The sequence below is a fragment of the Dendropsophus ebraccatus genome, chromosome 1 (assembly GCF_027789765.1).
Source record: "Dendropsophus ebraccatus isolate aDenEbr1 chromosome 1, aDenEbr1.pat, whole genome shotgun sequence".
NCBI classification, from domain to species: domain Eukaryota; kingdom Metazoa; phylum Chordata; class Amphibia; order Anura; family Hylidae; genus Dendropsophus; species Dendropsophus ebraccatus.
This window is the reverse complement of record NC_091454.1, coordinates 182,625,764-182,646,048: the sequence shown is the minus strand read 5'-3', so window position 1 is coordinate 182,646,048 and position 20,285 is coordinate 182,625,764. Positions and strand designations below refer to the sequence as shown.

Here is a 20,285-nt window from a genome sequence, read left to right as displayed (position 1 = left end):
CGGGACCCAGGGAGGAAGACAGAGCGGTGGAGAAGACCTGACAGGCAATGTATGCTGCAAGGGCTGCAAGGACATCGGTAACGATGTCCCTGCAGCCCTCGCTCAACGATCATCGGGCCGTGGAATAGGCCTAGTAAACGAGCGACGATCTAGCAGATTGGCGCTCGTTTACATCGTTGATCGGGCCCTGTTCAGCCCATGGAATAGGACCCTAAGCCAGACCGTCTCATCCAACATCTATGTTTGACCTTGCAAATGCTCTTCTGGGTAAAAGGTAGAAAAATAAACACAGACGCCCCCAAATTTTATATAAAGTATTCCCAGAGGAGAGGAAACAGTTATAACTGTCCGTCAAAATTAGGCGTCACTATATGAAAGACCCCTTGAAGGTGAAACGTGATTGTGCATAGAGAGCAATGCGTACGTGTTACTAGTCATATGGAGAACGTATAGGCTGTTACTGTGTGCTGCTATACTCCCTTCTTTCGATAAGAATCATCATTCCAATACTTTATTCAATCCAATACAGTAAAAATCTCAGTTCCGTTTATTTGTATAGAACATATTTTCCATGATCGTGTTTGCACAACCCCACGAGGAGAACACACAGGTGACTTTGGTGACACAGCACCATATACCCAACGCACATAATAAACCGTTATTTGGACGGTAGCTTTTACATATTTTCAGAAATACTTTATCAGGACAAAAAAAGTGACAATTCATCTCTTAGCTACGTCTTCAGAACCCGCTGATGATAATTTAAGTAGTCTGAGATTTGTAGAGGTTGTGTCCATGCTCTGAATATACAGTATGTGTCATGTGACCTTTGTGTGGCTTATGGGCGACTGTGCTCCAAACCAATGGTTGGTGATATCACTTGTTCAGTTACCTATAGACGCTGAGATCCTGGCCGCTACAAGTATTGTGGAGGTGACATTATAGAGCTAAGAAATTCACTCATTATTAACCCTTTGGTCCAAGCATTAAAACAGTAGTTATTATTAGAAGGTAACGATGGGGGGAAAAAATATAGAAGAATTTTAAATAAATCCTCTTCCCTCCAGCTTAAAAACAAATAGAAACTGTCCGATGTTAATGCATCTTCCTCTTCCGACTTCCCAGTCGTCTGCGCCTTTGTTTGTGTAAGTGGCGGAAATTGATGGCCAGTCCTGTCATAGAACAAAGACATCAGTTAGCGTTCCTTTATAAGTTTATCATCTATATTATATGTACATAGGAAAGCAAAAGAAAATAACTTACCCACAAATACTAGCACCAGGTAGATGGAAAGGAAAACTGAGAAGCTGATGTTCACATTCACAGGGGACGGGAGCTGCAGGCTGAATCTTCCAGTCTCCGTAAAGATGGGCATCGACAGGACGACACAAACCACTGCGGATATTGAACCATAAATTAGGATTGTGGCTACACAAATATAGACAAAGGAGGAGACTTATCAAACCTTGAACAAAGGAATGGTAGCCCATAGCAACCAGTTTTTAAAAATATATGAAGGCCTCAATCTGGTTGCTATGAGCAACTGCTCCACAGTTCTTTTGCAAGGTCTGATAAATCTCCCCAAAAGTGTATGCAATGGATGACAGCATTGGGGATTTGTACATTCTCTGCAGCTCTACCAATCTTGTCCAAAATCTCTGATACAAAATTTGCAAAAATATCAAAATCAGAATTCTGGTAGCTTCCAATATATTAGCCTCTGCTACAGCTTGCCTCCACAACTCACAGGACTGCATCAGTCACTTAGCATTGGCATCACCCAGCACTTTGGGTCCTCTTGGTCACTAAACTACTTTATCGTAAGACCATCAAAACTCTTGGTTGCAAGGCACCATACATGACTAACACTAGACTCTAACACCAAAGTACAGTCCTTAAAGTGACACTGTCACCCCCTAATTGCATTTTGAGTGCTCTCCACAGGTGTAAAGGGTAATTGTTACAGCTTTCATTACTTATTTTATATTATACCTCATGGTGCCTGTTCATTGGTATATGTGGGCGGGGCCTCACGGCCTATGTGCCACACTGTTCCGCCCTTAGCCCCGCCCCCATCTGTGACGTCATCGCCACATAGGCTTCGCCCCCTCAGCAGCCATTGGAAGGGCCAGCCTAAAGCTCTAGGCCCCCCCCTAGATTGTCCCACACCAATGGCCGCTGAGGGGGCAGGGCCTATGCAACGATGACGTCACAAATGGGACGGGGCTAAGTGGCGCTAGGGGCGGAGTGATGTGGCACATAGGCTGCAAGGCCCCGCCCACATATACCAATCCGCAGGTGATAAAAACAACTTTTTACCAGAACAAGCACCATGAGGTGTGATATAAAATTAGTAATGAAAGCTGTAACAATTATCCTTTACACCTGTGGAGAGCAGTCAAAATGCAAATAGGGGGTGACAGTGTCACTTTAAGTCCCTAAGACTCTAAGTTCCAGACCAAGGAGTTGTACAGGATTAGAAAAAACATGGCTGCCTTCTACTAGAAACAATTGTACCCCTGTCCCCAGGGTTTTGTCTGGTATTGCAAGTTAAACAGGGTTGCTCATCAATTCTTTTAGATGAACCGATCCCAACAAGTGCCAGAGATTTGTATGTTACTTCTGTTTAAAAATCTCACATTTACCAGTACTTCTCAGCTGCTATATGTCCTGCAGGAAGTAGTGTATTTCTTCCAGTCTGACATGGTGCTCTCTGCTGCCACCTCTGTCCATGTCAGGAACTGTCCAGAGCAGGAAAGGTTTTCTATGGGGGTTTGCTACTTCTCTGGACAGTTCCTGACATGAACAGGGGTAGGTAATATCTAACCAGCATTACAAACATGGATTAGAACTGTTGTTACTATGGCCCACCATTACAACATACCTTCAGACAAAGTCCCCAGTGGGTAGAGTGGAATCCAGATGGTGTACCTGATCCATGTAAGCAGCTTCCACTGCATGTCTATGCAGGCCAGCATGTAGAATGGATACCTGTTGACATTGCCAATAACATCAGCTCACATACAGGTCATTGTGTACACTATATACATAAGTAAGTAAGGGCACATCTGCTTTGTACAATCCTTGTTTGTTATAACAATCCACTAATAATAAACTGATTACAAGGTGTTCTGTTGTCAGGACCCCCAGTGACAGCTCTAATCCATGTAGCCCATATTTAATACCCCTTCATCGGCACCAGCACACATAAAGGCCATTGTAATCAATATTTGGGTTGTCCCATGCATTAAGAATAGTCTTCTAGTTAAATCCAGACCCATATTATGAACATTTTGTGTTTTTACAATTTAATGCTCATCTCACTATATAATCCAAGAATATTATTACTGCGCCATCTGATGTTTCATTGGCATTATTACAGCCTATGCACCTTGGTAAATGAGCCAATCATTAAAGGGGTTATCCGGTTAGGTAAAATATATATTGAATCATACCCCCTGCTCCAGAAATGTCATTATCTTTTCAGTCTTCTACTACCAGTTCTGAGCAGCAGTTTTCTGCTGAAGACACAAATATCAATGTGTGAGCTTTTCTCTCCATCTCCCTCTCCTCCCCCCTTTTTTCCAAATGGCTGATGTAAAAAAGTCCCTATCTGCAACTTTGTAATGACGGGAGGGATAATCACAGTGAGTTCACCAGCAACTTGAACTCAAATTAACCCTCTAGTCATGACAAAGAAGATACAAAGTTGCAGATAAAGAGTTGTTTACATTAGCCATGTCAGAAGGGAGGGGGTTGAGAACAGACCCACTAAACAGCTCAGATACAGTTTTCTATGTCTTTAGGAGAAAGCAACAGCGCAGAACCGAGGGAAGGAGACAGAAAAGGTATCGTTAATCTCCAGGAGAAGGGATCATTCAACAAAGTTTTTACCTAACCGGATAACCCCTTTAATGTTTAGTATATATATATATATATATATATATATATATATATATATATATATATATACACACACACACACACACCTGGAATACCTGGTGAGTTGGGCATTTTGAGCAGCTGGTACTACAAAATGTTCTTAATTTGAGGCTGGATGTAACAAGTATCTGTCACTTTGAAAAACTATTGACATATCAGAAATTTTGATCACTCGGCGGGTGTTAGCAGCAGCTCAGACCCCCACTGATCAGAAGAATGATCAGGGAGACCCTAAAAATTTTCAATTTTCTGGATTTTCCTATCTGCACCTGCAGATTTTTATTTACATACAATGATTTTTCTTTACTTTGCATATTCCACAGGGATAAATCTGCACTAACATCATCAATGGCATGTATATGCCTACCTGAAAATCTCAATGGCGCTCCACAAGTAGAACACAAAGAAGACAGCCTCTTTGCTCTGCATTTCATCCAGTTGCCCAAGGATGATAAAAAGTATGAAGTTCCTGCCTAGCACCTGAAAGGACAGAGAAAGGATTCTTGACATTTATGTATTTATACTAACAGTACACAATGCCGAATGATACAAATAAAATGGCTGCTGGTGGATCCTCCCACCTCTTGATCCTTCAAGGTATAGTTGGACACCAGAAAAGCTGATGCTAGAAACAACTTGAATCACTACAAATGTTAGTAGCTATTAAAGGAGTCTTCAATTGTCTGACAATATTGGCCTTTTGCTATTCTACAGCAGTGGACTGGTAGGTAGTTTTCCTGGCTTTAATCAATATACCAAATCTATTTGACCAAGATGATCACATGGTCTCAAGAGACCGAGATCAATAACTTCAAATCTTGGATCTTGGACCACCACTGATTTCCACAAATAGAAGGCCATCCAGAATACATCCTTGGCAGTATTCAATGCCAAGAATTGCCCTTACTATCCTGGTGTTATGTCCCTATAGGCCACAGGGTGCTGAGGATGAAGGCAAGTTTTCTACCTTCATCCTTGGTGCCGTTTTTGGGTACTTTTTTAGTTTAATCCATATGCTAATGAAACGGTTTGGTGCACTGGGGGCAGAGCTACTACCCTTGTAATGGTTTGGTGCACTGATCTGCCCTGGTCAGTCAGCTCCTTCTAATATATATTGGGGTGGCGCTCTGAAGTGAACTCTTCACTGCAGAGCACCGGATGAAAATTCATTAGGAGAAGCGAGCCAGCTGGAACGGTGGTGGAAGTCCTGCACCAAAATGCCTCATTAGCATATGGAATAAACTACAAAGTACATGAACATGGCCCCAAGGATGAAGATAAGAACCTGTGGGATGTAAGGACATTTCAGCCAGTTAAATGCTTCTAATCTGCTGATACTTTCCGTTTAACATCCACCAGCCAGTTGAACCTGTCACCGACTGTATGGTGGCCTCAAAGTTATAACACTGATCGGTTAAGGGGTTCTGAGTCACTGGGTCAGGATTCATAGATCCCCTTATTTGTTTATAGGAACAGATCCACCAGTCAAGGTATGCAGGGTTTCCAGGCACAGCCCCAGAGCCCCTTTGCTTGCCATTTTAACTGTGAATGGATGCCTTCCTTTGTTTCTTCAGATTTTCCAACATATTACATTTTTCATGCATCTACACTTTGGTGACAAACTTACTCAGTATTCACAGTAGTGACATGACTGACAAAGTTTGGTTCAAAATGGAGCAAGTAGGTGCACAGAGTCAAACCAGCCAAATTCACTCAATTTTATACTCTCTAGCTACGCAGCCGAGTCACATTATCCTGACTTCTCCCTACTGTTGACATGTAGTTCAGTTTTGTCATCAGCTCGTTTGGTGGTATATAAAGGTGTTTGATAGGCTGTCTGCATTTATATGTCTTAATGCGGTCCTAAAACAGCCCTACTGTGTATAGGGGTCCGTGGTATATGGATGGTCACTGCACCTCTGCAAACAAAGTTGCATTAGCAGGAAGAACTTCCACTTTTACAGCAGTATCAGAACTGAACCTCTATGGTCACATTTTCTGCTTCATAGAATGGATGAACATTGGTGGGTCAGATAAGAAACATCAGAGAACAAACATTTTATAAATGAACTGTATTAAGTTTGCTTGATCTGTCTGCAAATCAATAAATCGGGATCAGTCAAGGTTTCTGACCACAAGAAAGGAAATGCTAATAGCTGTATACATGTGGTCAAATGTACCAGAAGTCGACGGAAACCTTAAATCATCGATGAGTCTTAGGGCCCTATTCCACCGGACGATTATCGTTTGCATAATTGTTAACGATTAATGATCTCAAACGACCGCTATTGCGAAAGACCTGAAAACGTTCACTCATTTCCATGAAACGATAATCGTTACTTATGATCGAAATTGCGATAATTTTTCTTTGCTATTTATTCGCTATTGCGTTTGCATCTATTGCAAATGACTGAACAATGTCTTATTCAATGCGAACGATTTGCGAACGTTTTGCGAACGAGCAACGATAAAAATAAGTCCAGGTCTTATAAAGCGATCAACGATTTCTCGTTCGGTTGTTAATCGTTAATTGCATTTCAACCGAACGATTATAGTTTAGATTCGAACGATTTAACGATAATCTGAACGATAATCGTCCGGTGGAATAGGGCCCTTAGAATGTCATATGCCTGCTTCACTGCCAATGGGATATTATTCAGGGAAAGAACAAGATTTCATCTTGCAAGACAAGAAAGCCTTTCCCATCTTACGTAACGGGATCTAATAATCTTTATGGGCTCTATACACACACTACACTGTGTACCTAGAGCCTTTACAAAAATAAAACCTAATATTATACACTACTTTCAAAGTGACTGAAGGCCCTATTAAAGGGGCCGATGGTGAGAAGCAAGCAAACGCAGACCTGTCAGATCAGCGCTTGCTTGCTCATCGTTTTCAGCTCGCTGTCGGCAATTACATGCCCCAACAGCGAGCGGGTAAGGGCACGGGGCCGCGAAGAGAGGCTCCCCGGACGAACTTTAGAGCCAATAGGTGATAGCAGCAGTCTGCTGCCACCGCTCCGATTACGAAACAGTCTTTATCACGCAAAATTTTTTAAACATGTTAAACAAGGATCAGCCGACATTGTGCTGATCTTTGCCTTTTAACAGTAGCTATTACGCCAAGCGATTATTGGCCGTAACGGCCGATAATTGGTCGATAATCGATTGGTGTAATAGGGTATGTACAGGAGCGGGGTCATGACCAGCGCAGTATGTATATCATCCAGGGAGCTATGACCTCCTGAAGTGACAAATCCATAGCCTTCTACCATGAAATATATCTGTAGTACTGGCTTTATCTTCAGAGCTCATATCACTGCACAGTCTTGCTGATAATACCTGCATCAATGCTGGCACAACTCCCGTTTTCACCAATCCTATTAAGGGATTTATAATCTCCAAGACAGCCAGGGTCTGGCAGAAGTACATCATGTCAGACATTGTGTGAAATGTGTCATAGAAGGAGTCTGAAAGTAGAAAAAGAAGAGCAGAGATTAGGAGCGGTGAAAATCACAGTTCCCTCATCCACAAAAAAACCATCCACAATTAATCTGTATTTGTGGAAGGGGCCCACCACTGCAGAGGGGTTTGGCTTACTCTTTGTGGATAGGTGACCAAGGCAAGCAGACTTGGACACAATAGGAGATGGGCTTGGGTGCTGGGACACGATGAGATTGGGTTCCCTTGTTGCTGTTGCTAACATTTCAATAACAGGTGGCACATCCCTGGCATCAACTGCTGGTTACAATGATGACAGGCGACTAGTCCTCCATGCCTACAGTACTGGCTGCAAAGGTGTGCTGGAAACTATATACCATTCCACCTATGCTGGTGACATGAGCTGTGTATATACATGTCAATAGGTTACGAAACAATGGCGATACTTAAAGGTGACCAAAAGGTACACAAACATTCAACGTCCGTCAGGGAACGCACTTTTGTGCTCAGCAATTCTGAAGTGTCCTCAAAGACGCTGGAATGTCTGCAAAACCGTTCTATTAAATACAATCTAATATGTAGACAGAGGAGGGGGAAGGGCAACAATGATATTCCTGCTTCCTGAAGTCATTTGTGCCAGTTCTGTCACGTCGTAAAGACATGTTAGCGGCTTTGACTGGAGGTGTGCCAGGTGCAGAGACCCCCACCTACTGCTAGGAAAAGCTCTGCTTGGCTGAGCGCTCTGCCTGTTTCACTACTAGCAGCTTCTTTAGCTCTGCTCTGCATGCAGTCTACAAGCGAACACTGCAGACATCTTATAGTCTATAAAGCGCTGGAATTCTACACGATTTCTGAGGGTTTCTGCTCCTCTGAAGCTGCAGCTCTCAGATCTTTTGGCTGCCGCTCCTGTACTTTTCTTCCTTAATCTGATGGTGTCCCGTTACCCTGCACAGGAGTGGCGAGTGGAAGATCTGAGAGTTGCAGTGCCAGGGTAGGTAAGTATGCCTTTTGGTTTTGTTTTAGAGCACAGGGAGGCACATAGTAAATTATGGGGCTTTCTTGGAAATCCCTTTTAAACAATTTTTTTCTGAAAAATCGTATGCAGTGAGTTTTTACTGCTTTTCAGTTTTCTCTTTTGTGAATGACATACAACAGTAGATATTATCACACATGAATAACATTAGAACAGATCATTTTTGAGATTTCAGCCTCTGTGGGGTTTTGCAAGGATGCAAACAGGCCTTGATCAGAGAGATCTGCGCTTGTTTGCAGTGCCTTCTCAGAAGCCACAACTAATCACACATATGGGTTGCACGAATGATCACTGTATCGTTCATGCGGCCACTTTATATATATCGGCTGCACGTCTCCAGTTTACACAGGGATGATACAGGGCCGATAGCGATACATTTTGAAGCAGACCCCACTCAGCTGACCACACTCTATTTGAAGACACTCCTTTGTAGATTCTGACTTGGTTTATCACTTGGATATACGGGTATTTATTTATTTATGCATATTGCACTTTGTGGGTCTATGCACTTGCACTTTGAAAGGATTTTTTTTTTTTTTGCATACTTATTTTCAGACTTGTGTATTGTATATATATTTATTGTATAGAGTGTTGGTTCTAACATAGTGAGCTGAGTATGGGGAGGTAGGGATCCTATGTATTGTCTATAGGTCCCTCCTGGATAATGTTTGGGGTTTTTAAGTGTTTTTACACTTTGGGCTTGTGTAGGGTTGTTTTGTGTATGTACAGATATATGAATAAAGATTATGTATACATATTTTTGAATCTGCATTTGTGTGACTGGTGAGTTATGACATACATCTGTTTCTTCTATATGAATTTGAAATTTTGAAGCAGCACATCAGCTGAGGATCGCACATTTTCCTACTTCTCGACTAATCTCTGACACTTTTACACGTCTCTAGCAAAGCTCCTTGCCAATTATCGGCCCATGTAAAAGGGCCTAGGGCAGCGTGTCTAAAACCATGATACAAAAACAGCCTCAAGCTGTACATGGGTCCTCCTCCAAATGCCTTCTGTCTTGGGTTTATTGAACACTTCTTCCTGTAAAGTGATCTGTATTACCGCAGGGTATTTGCACATCTTGGTATAACATACCGAATCCACAAGGCAAATATTTGTCAGCAAATACCCAATCGTAATTCAAGGAACTTAATTGCAAGGCTAGGTTTCCACTCAGTTCTTTTTAAAGCGGAAAAAAATATATATTTTACAGGCCAAAAAGAGGGGGGAAAAGCCTGAAACTTTCAATTTTTTTTAACCTTTAACATTTTTTAGCCTTGTTTCAAATGAATGCAAAAAATGCCCTGTACACATATTCAGGATTACAAAAAACACAGCTACTTTCTTGCCAAAACAGTTCCCCTCCTGTCCCCAAGTTGTGTGTGGTATTACAATTCAGCTCTATTGAGTTTAATGGAACTGAGCAGCAAAACCCACATGTGTATTGAGGACAGGAGAGAAGCTTTTCCTGGAAGTAAGTGACCATGTTTTCTTAAGCCTGGACGACACCTTTAATTTTCATTTTCGTAACAAATATGGACTTGATATAAAAACGAAATGTGAACAACAAATATTTTCCCATTGAAGTAAATGAGAGAAAAGTGACTGTTTTAGGGGTGTTTTCTTAAAGGGGTGTATTCCCATTTCTTTCAACGGAAGGCCTCGCACGCCTCTGCTCTACGCTCAAAGAATTGACATGGGTGGGTGTTCCGAGCAGAATTTCAGCACCTATTCCATAATGTGAATGAGCCCTTAGATGAGTGAGTGGATTCTATTTTCTGCCCTACAAACCTCCAGGCATAGCTCTAGCCTACAGAGACTGTAATACTAACGTATGCTCACCTTTTCCCAAAATAAAGAGTCGGACGGTCATATTGACAAATATCCAGGAGAATCCCAAGAACTGCACCAGATTATACATGAATAAATACCCGCGCTTTACATAGAGGAATGCTGGGGGACAGAAGCAGAGATAGATTACATACATACAATGACTTCATAAATATAATTTATAGTTTACTGTATTAAACAGTACAGTGGTGCCTTGGATTACGAGCATACTGTGGGATGTGGGCACAGTATAGCAGCACTCTCTGTCCAGGGAGAGAGGGGTTACAGCTATGAAGAGATTACCTCCACAGTCCTGTCCCCTGATGCAAGCCCCAGCCTGAAGTGGATCTGCTATGATTTGGAAGGTGAGGGAGACTTCCTGGGTCAGAGTACAGGGCTGTAGACCCCGCTATGCAGACCATGCCCCTCCTCCACTCCCCCTCCCACCCAGTGCAAGGAGCTCTTACACCAAAGCAATGCTCTCAAACCAAGTCACAATTTTGAAAAACTGCGAGCTCTTAAACCAAAATGCTGTTAAACCAAGTTACTCTTAAACCAAGGTACCACTGTATATGTAAAATGAAAAGCATAACTTCTAGGTGCAGCCACTGTGTTAGAGTATTATATCAATAAGAAGACAAAAGCCATTTTAGCAGTCAGGGACATGAGAAAGGATCAAGATTTACAATCCTTTTACATGGCACAATAATTGAGAGGCCTGGACGCACAAACAATCCTTTTATTTCCTTGGTCATTTAGATCTGTATATGCTGTCAGTTTCCAAATCACACATGCAGTGCCTACATTCTTAGTGTGCTGCTGTGTGATCCGGCATCCTGCGGCAGTGCACTAGGTATGTATGCACTGCATGTGATCCAGAAAGTGAGAGCAACAATATATGAATATTTTCCTTAGTTATCAGCCGCAAATGCCCTGTTTACACAGGAAGATGTGCGACCGATAGCAATACGTTTTTTAAGCAGTCCAAAAGATGCGATTAGCCGAGGATCAGGCGTTTTTCCCATCCTCAGCTGATTATTGTCACTTTTACATGGCCCTATTATCGGCCTGTTTCTAGCAATGCTCCTGGCCGATAACTGGCCAGTGTAAAAGGCCCTTTACAATTCCTCCCTTCCTCAATACTTACGATCTTCTCGGACTCTAGATTCTGTGGTTATTTTTGATATTCTCTCTTCTTCCTGGAAGATAATAATAAAATAGATGCTTAATTATATTTCTTGGTCACCATACTTACATAGGACTGGCTGCACTTTGTCACATTGCTCCATTGTGCAGGCACAGTCTCTTTCCTCAACTTGTCTCTAAACCTGAAATATCCTACTGGCAGAAGCTCCCATCCCCTGCAGATACTTCTAGAAAATAAAAACACAATACTAAATGTGGCCATTAAAAGAGTATTCCCATTTGGGGTAGTTATACCCTATCCACAATATGGGGCACAACTAAGATCATGGGTGGTCCAACCACTGGGAACCCCCTGTCATCTTGAGAATGGGAACCCCAGAGTCGCAGATGAATGGATCTGCAGGCCATGTGTTCAATAGCTCTGTTCATTCTCTATGGAGCCGCCAAGGAGAGCCAAATACAACTTTCAGCTCTCTTTGGCGGTCCCATGAAGGAGTACCAGAGCTGCAGCGTGCATGCACAGCCCATGACTACATTCAGCTTGGACTTCAGGGATGGAAATACCCCTTTAATTAAACTGAATGGCTGTCACTGTAATTCATGATGAAAGAGAGAGCCACTGTTGCCCCATCCTTTGGTTGGATCAGAAGCTGCAGAACTACAAATACCTCATGTTCCTGATACAGTGTGTGAGAATAAGTGCTGGACAGCAACTGTGGATAATCAAAAACTACTTCTGCAGTAAAAACATCTATTTAGAGGGTATATTTTTTACCCCACACAGGCAGTAAACATAGGCATTTCTGCCGTCCTCACATATCACATTACACTATGTCTGCCTGACACTATGTCAAGATTTACTTGTTTGTTTTTTTAATAAAAAAATGAAATTGTGCTGAAACCTGATGTGCTAATTTTCTCAGGAGAAGCAGCTGACTGCCCATGTGCCACACACTGAACTCTATGCCAGTTCCTCTTATAATTCACAGTAAATGTGCCCACAAGACGTCCCATCCCTTCCTGCTAAGCCCCACTCACAGGGAAGTTAAACAGTTTTTGTGCCAGAGAACTGCTGTACATGGCTTAATACATTTATATACATGTCTTGCCAAGTTTTTACAGTTTTTCCCCCTAGGATGTGCCTGACTGCTCCTTCCAGGAAGATGAATGGAGGAGGAGTGTGCATTCCCTTGTCCCAAGGTGCATGTGTGCTATCAAGCAGACATTCCTACCTCTGCATAGATGTACACAAGGCTCTGAGCACACAAAGGAACGATAGACATGGATGATAGAGATAAGGTGGGCGCGTGGAGTGTTTGCATATGTAAGCTGGGTGACTGACCAAAGACGGCTACTTATAGTCTTTGAAGGGCTGACTACTGAAACTATATATACACACATAAAAGAAAGTGTCCCTGGGACTACACAGCGGTGATCGCTGCCCTATTACATGGGACGATTATCGTATGAAAAAATGTTATATCGTTCGAATTTTAACGATAATAGTTTTGTGTAATTGCTGGCAACGATCAAAAAATCGTTCGCATGTCGTTGATTTAGATCTGAACCTAAAATTATCATTAATCGTTCGCTGTATTTCCACATTCGTTCGCTCAAGTTTTGTATTCTTTCACTAATGGTTCAGTGTAATTGCACAGTGCCCATTGTTTTGCTGGGATGAGAAGGAATAAATGATCATAGTAATGATCGTAGTAACGATCATTGTAACAATCGTAACTAACGACTATCGCTCTGTGTAATATGGTGAACGATTTCAGGTTACTCACAGAAGTGAATGAGGGAAGGGTCTTGTGACCTGCAGTGCGACACGGCAGCTCTTGGTTGTGCAACTAGAAATTGCTGTGTAGCCTCAGCTTTACTAATGGAGAGGGTTTGGATAAAGACAGGCTAAAGGCCCTATTACACAAAGCGATCATTGCCTGTTACGGCCGATAATCGCTTAGTGTTAGGGTCCATTTACACAGAAAGAGTATCTGACAGATTATCTGCCAATGATTTGAAGCCAAAGCCAGGAACAGACTATAAGCAGAGATCAGGTCATAAAGGAAAGCCTGAGATTTCTCGTTCTTTTATGGGCTGACCGGATGATCTAGCGATCACCCTGACAGCCCCCCCACAGCTCCCCCTGCTCTTACCCACTCGCTGCCGGCGCATGTAATAGGTCGGCACTCTTTGCTCCTCTGAATCGCCCTGTGTAATAGGGGATTAATGTAGCCAATAGATGACATCACTGGTATAGTACACTATATCCTTGGGATATTGTTGTCTGTTTCATTCAGACTGTAAAGGTGCTTGATGTACAAACTAGAGCCATAAACGCGTCAACACTTGTCCTACATAAACAGGAAATCTACCACCGCATCTTCTCCTACCTTCTCCCTGAGTTCCATCTCCGCATCTGATTCATCAAGCCAGCGGTCAAAGTCTGGAGCCAGGAACAGGGGTTTGCGTTCCTGCTTGGTCAGACGGGGCCACCAGTGACTTTCACTCTTCTTCACAGTTAGGCTAACATGGCGCTGAGTGGATCGCTGTAGTATCTGTCAGGTTTCCATATATAACCAAAGACAAAGCATCACATCCAATGTCATTTTATCATACTGATGTCCAAAAGAACTACATAAGATGGACATAAGACATACCTTTGCCTTTACAGGCTCAAAGAACTCCAGCGAAAACTCGTATGTGTTAACTCCTTTAGCGCCATGTCCCAAAGCTTAAGGAAGAAGAAGAAAAATACCATTATTTTTTTCCGCCAACATCAAGGAACATAGCCTGTTCAGTGAGGACATCTTGCTATAAATCTACAAGGTGTGTAATGCAAGATCAAGGACGTGTGTGGGGTCCTCACCCTTGAAATGCAGGATATTGTCTGTAATGCTGATGTCTGGGTTCTGCAAGATACAAATAAAAGATGTCAGTATACAATAGATAAAATGATAAAAATTAGATAGCATCCACAGACAAGAGTCACGGCAGCAGCTGCACGGAGAGACATATCGAAGTGTACCCGTCACTTCTGAAAACTTTTTACATTTCCCTGAGACATGTTAAAAGTTTTGATCAGTTTGGGTTTGGATGTTCAGACTCCAATTGATAATTGTTGTAATTATCGTATTGTAATTTTGCAACAGCTGGGGGGAGTTTCCGCATCCCTGTTCTTGGACATGAAACTTTATTTAAAGTTTACCCCAGTCATGCAAAACGCGCTTGTAACCTGCACCTGTCTGGCGTCTAGCGTTTTGCCCCCTCTGTAACCTGTAGTGCCAATCACTCTACTTTGGTTAAATTATTAGTATACCCTGATACAGCCATATGTGGCCTGCACAACAAAATTCTATGTTAATGAGTCCCCCCAATAAAACTATTACATGTTATTTAACACGTGTTTGACCCATTAGGTTTTATATATATATTTCTATGGAATACTAGTATTCCAAAGCGTAGTTTCCTGTCAGATACGGATGTCAGAGGGCCTTTGTTAGCCTTCCATCTGCCTGGTAATTGAGCGCCTCTCTGTCAAACACCAAAGATGCCATGGTCATTTTACACCACAGCAGGTAAAAGGTTAAATCGCCGGGCTCTTAGTTATGGTGGACTGGCCACCTGGCTCCAGGATGCATCCAGCCATGCACATTACACCTCTGATCCTAGTCCTGCCTTTCTTTAGTGACTCTCAGGGTATAGAGTAGCCGGCCCGCTGCCATCTGTGCTCTTACATCACCTGGGGTAAGGTTTCAGCAATGACGTTGCGCATCTGTCAGCAGACGGACAAGGTATTTATCAGATGGTCACAGTTGTATGAGGTAAAGCGGCAGACTCTGTGCCTGCCAGACACCCTCCATACTGTATTCATCACATCTGCTCGTGTAGATTGCAATATGAGGAAGTTTCACACTATTTCCTCGCAGCCACACTGTATGGTCTACACTGACAGGGGCTGCATAAGTGACACTTAGGTCATCAAACCTGTGGTCAGGCCAACACATGTATATTATACACATATAATAAGGTTGTCTGTGAGGAGCCGAAAGCTGTCCTGGTGCCCGCACTCCCCAAAGCATCCATTAGACAACATCCTGAACCCCTCTTCCCCACAGACAGCTTCATCCTCGTAAGATATAAAGATAAAGATATATATATATATAATGTATTTTTTTGTTAAAGTGTAAACACCCTTTTAGGTCTGACATTACCTGAATACCTTCTACATAAAGGCCTATTTCTCCTGAGCCTCCATTAAAAGATGTGTTATCAATGCAGAAAGGTGTGAAAGCCGATGCCAGACACCTCTAGTGAGAGCAGAAGGATCAGGAATGAAATTTAAAGGAGAAGTCCAGCGAAAATTTTTATTTAAGTATTATATTGCCCCCCACAAATTATACAAATCCCCAATATACACTTAATACGGGAAATGCTTATAAAGTGCTTTTTTCCCTGCACTTACTACTGCACCAAGGCTTCACTTCCTGGATAACATGGTGATGTCACTTCCTGGATAACATGGTGATGTCACTTCCTGGCTGTGCGGGCTGTGGCTGCTGGAGAGGATGATGGCAGAGGGATGCTCAGTGTCCCTCCAGTGCCCTGTGTCCCTCAGTGTCCCCCTGCCATCATCCTCTCCAGCAGCCACAGCCCGCACAGCTCTGGGAGTCGGGTTGTGACATCACCATGTTATTCAGGAAGTGAAGCCTTGATGCAGTAGTAAGTGCAGGGAAAAAAAGCACTTTATAAGCATTTCCCGTAATAAGTGTATATTGGCGATTTGTATAACTTTGGGGTGACAATACAATACTTTAATAAAAAATTTTGCCGGACTTCTCCTTTAATTGCTTCTTCCTTCTATCCTCCCCATCTGCTGCTGAAAGCCTCTATACCAGGGATGGGAAACCTTTGGACCTCCAAGTGTTGCAAAACTACAATTTCCATCATGCCTGGACAGCTAAAGCTTTGGCTGTCCAGGCATGATGGGAATTATAGTTTTGCAACAGCTGGAGGCCCAAAGGCTCCCCATCCCTGCTCTATATGCATTAGATGGTGTGGCCTATGCTAACCCTCTATATAGGATCAGTTTTTCTCCATTTATCTCTTGTTGATTCAGCAAGTCATTAAAAATGACTAGATTTTGATCGCCTTAAGTCTGCAGAGACCCTCCTCAGACGAACGAGTATGGAGCAGAACGTTTCACTTTCCTGCTGTCAATCATCTCCATCCTATAGACTAATAATGGAGCCTGGAGAGGAATCTCTGCAAGTCATGGAGTGCAATGCCTGTTCTCCTGATCAGTGGGGGACTGACCTGGCCAATCAGAACTTTTGACATCTCCCTCTGTCAAAAAGTTTTATAAACTAACTAGTAAATCGGAAAACCCCTTTAAGGCTATGCTAATTTTTTATTTCTAATCGCAGCATCCATTTAAGGGACTTTTACACAGGCTGAATTTAGCAAAAAAAAAAAATCTTTTAAATGAACAGGTGCCAGAAATTTTAAATTTGCTTCTATTAAAAAAAAAAAATCTCAAATCTTCCAGAACTTATCAGTTGCTGTATGTTCTGCAGGAAGTGGTGTATTCTTTCCAGTCTGGAGTGCAGAAAAGGTTTTCGATGGGGATTTGCTGCAGCTCTGGACACTTCCTGACATGGACAGAGGTGGCAGCAGAGAGCACTGTGTTAGACTAAAAATAATACACCACTTTCTGTAGGACATACAGCAGCTGATAAGTAGTGGAAGACTTGAGAGTTTTTTTTAGGAGAAGTAAATTACAAATATCTGGTCCTTGTTGATTTGAAAGATTTTTGTTCTTGCTGAACTACCCCATTACCATGCAAATGAGCTCAGCCCGTGTTAAAGGGCCAGCGATCAGCTTGTTGTTTGCTCTGATCTTTTGTGCGGCCTATAAAATCCTGGTTATCAGCTGCACATTGCTCTGTCCAAACGTGCAGCCCATAATAATGGTCTTGAATAGCTACACGATTGATTGAAGCTTGTAAAGCATAGGTGTCAGCCCTCCAGCTGTTGCAAAACTACAATTCCCATCATGCCCGGACGCTAAAGCTTTGGCTGTCCAGGCATGACAGGAATTGTAGTTCTGCAACAGCTGGAGGGCCGCAGTTCTGACCCCCTTGTTGTGAAGGTTGTGTAAGCAGGGCACTCGGTACTGCTGCAGTGTCAGGCCATCTGAAGGGGCCCTCCTCACTTTATTACTAGCCAACAATCAACCCCTGTATTAGGACCCTAACCATGCATGATGCATAACACTTAGGGCCCTATTCCACTGGACCATTATCGTTCAGATTATCGTTAAATCGTTCGGTCGGTTGAAATGCAGTTAACGATTAACGGCCGAACGAGAAATCGTTGATCGCTTTATAAGACCTGGACCTATTTTTATCGTTGCTCGTTTGCAAATCGCTTGCATTGAATAAGACATCGTTCGGTCGTTCGCAGTACATACGAACGCAATAGCGAAGAAAAAACGATTGCAAATACGATCATAAGTAACGATTATCGTTCCATGGAGTGAACGTTTTCAGGTCTTTCGAACGATAATCGTCCGGTGTGTATATATATATATATATGTATGTAACACACACAAACTATACTGTATATAGACCACAACACTACTGACTGCATAACAATGAACTGTATACTGTATATACAAATAAGGACAATTTGCATCTCTTCTGGAATGAGTAAATCTGATAAGCAAATACAATGGCCCCAGGACACAGTCCAGGGACAACAGCGGAGATATAGCTGGGGAGGGGGCAGGGGTGGGGGATGGTGACCACTGTAATAAAGGTAGCATACACTCCAAACAGCCCCTGCCCCAGTCATATCTGCTTGTTCTGAATGGGGGGAAAGAAATAAGCACTGGGACTCCTAAGGGCAATTGAATTTTTTTAATAGAAGTAAATTACAAATCTCTGACACCAGTTGATTTGATAAAAAAAAATAATTGGTGAACAACCCCTTTAAGGTTATGGACACCTGTAGGCTGTGCAGATGTATACAGCACATTGTACTGGCTGTAGAAGAGAAGGTAAGCAAAATGTTTAATAAAGACCAATGAGAAGCTTGTGCTGCCGCTAATATATTCAGCTTACAATAGCTGTCTAGACCAGATACAACTGTGACAAACCCACAGCTGGGAGCAGCTTCACAGATATATCCACATATTAATTATATAAGTAAACATCTCAAACAGGTTGGCAAATATAATAAAGCTGTGTACAGGGATATCCCCATCAGATGACTTATACTTCCCTGAGCACAGACAGTGGCTGAGCAGTGGGTTATACAGGTGGATATGACTTCTGACCGGACTCCTAGCAATGCCAGTAGGAGTCCTGCCTACCCCACCCCCCACAGGATGATTGACAGCTTCCCCTGTATTAGGGCCCTATTCCACCGGACGATTATCATTTGCATAATCATTAACGATCTCAAACGACCGCTATTGCGAAAGACCTGAAAACGTTCACTTATTTCCATGGAACGATAATCGTTACTTATGATCGTAATTGCGATAGTTTTTCTTCGCTATTTATTCGCTATTGCGTTCATATCTATTGCGAACAACCGAACGACGTCTTATTCAATGCGAACGATTTGCGAACGAGCAACGATAAAAATAGGTCCAGGTCTTCTAAAGCGATCAACGATTTCTCGTTCGGTCGTTAATCGTTAACTGCATTTCAAGCAAACGATTATCGTTTAGATTCGAACGATTTAACGATAATCTGAACGATAATTGTCCGGTGGAATAGGGCCCTTATAAAGCGATCAACGATTTCTCGTTCAGTCGTTAATCGTTAACTGCATTTCAACCGAACGATTATCATTTAGATTCGAACGATTTAACGATAATCTGAATGATAATCGTCCGGTGGAATAGGGCCCTTAGTTGTGTATAGAGAAGCCTGTCAGTCATTACACTGCTATGTGGTCAGGGCAGAGGCCTCAGCAGACAGGAGCGGGTGAAGCTGGCCTGTGGAATATAAGGTGCCATCCCTATGATGCCAGGACCCACGAGCCTGGTTACCTCTGCCAGCTTGTCTTCATCCCATAGCGCACCCTGGTGCCATCTCAGGCTGGAGACTGATCTCTCATCTCCATTCCCATGATACATCGGGGTCCGAGTGTTATACCTCCTATGTTAGGGGGGATAGGATATAATTGGGGTGTCCCCCTTCCATGCACTGTGGTATAACGTTAGCGGCTCTGGACTGACAGCCATGTTTCCCAGTGCCCGGTAACACTGGCAGCGATTGGCTGTGCAGCACATATTGCGGCTGTCCTGCACCTATAAGGCTTATTCAGGAAACCAGCGCCACCCCTGCCCTCAGGATATGTGTGATATTACACCTACATCTTATCCACCTCTATGGAACTGAGCTGTAATACCACACACAAACTGAGGACAGAGGTGGCGCTGTTTCTGAAGGAAATCCACTATGCTCTTCTAATGCTTGATAGCCCCCTCTAAAGTGGAGACATAACTACATAACTACCATCCTACATGTAGGTTCCCCTTTAAGCTGACAGTCCAAAGTGTTAGCAAGTATCAGCAACTCAGCACAGCTGCTTCACACCGTTCACACACAGCGGTAATGCATTCATGCGTTAGGAAGTCAGGAGCTCCCAGTGAGGCTGCGGGTCCATAGGCTGGAGCGGGGAGGGTCCTGTCCTATGTCCGGGGTGACACTGTACCTGCACATCGCTCAGCTCCACCCGGATATACAGCTCATGGTGCCGCTGTGCCCAGTACACCTGCGGGGTGAGACTCATGGTGCCCCGGCCACTGTGCTGCTCCAGTTACTAGAACAATCCAAGCCAGCAGCCGGCCTGTCAGCGCCACCCTGGGGGCG

The 20,285-nt window shown here is 43.0% G+C and overlaps 1 protein-coding gene across 1 annotated transcript; it reads right to left on the bottom strand.

Moving 5' to 3' along the window:
- Window positions 1-524: 524 nt before the first annotated feature.
- Window positions 525-20,285, bottom strand: HACD3 (3-hydroxyacyl-CoA dehydratase 3). Its single transcript, XM_069969147.1, has 11 exons — window positions 20,128-20,285; window positions 14,267-14,309; window positions 14,058-14,131; window positions 13,791-13,955; window positions 11,399-11,450; window positions 10,264-10,374; window positions 7,287-7,414; window positions 4,310-4,422; window positions 2,885-2,991; window positions 1,264-1,395; window positions 525-1,172 (listed from the first exon to the last, which is right to left on the bottom strand). The coding sequence occupies exons 1-11, from the start codon at window positions 20,203-20,205 to the stop codon at window positions 1,096-1,098; spliced, it is 1,080 nt and encodes a 359-aa protein (XP_069825248.1). The 5' UTR covers window positions 20,206-20,285; the 3' UTR covers window positions 525-1,095.

Coding starts and splice junctions, on each gene's coding strand:
- HACD3 (XM_069969147.1), bottom strand. CDS start 20,205: ATGAGTCTCACCCCGCAGGTGTACTGGGCACAGCGGCACCATGAGCTG. Junction 14,132..14,266: donor CAATATCCTGCATTTCAAGG/GTGAGGACCCCA, acceptor TTCTTCCTTAAG/CTTTGGGACATGGCGCTAAA. Junction 1,173..1,263: donor CCTGGTGCTAGTATTTGTGG/GTAAGTTATTTT, acceptor GTTCTATGACAG/GACTGGCCATCAATTTCCGC.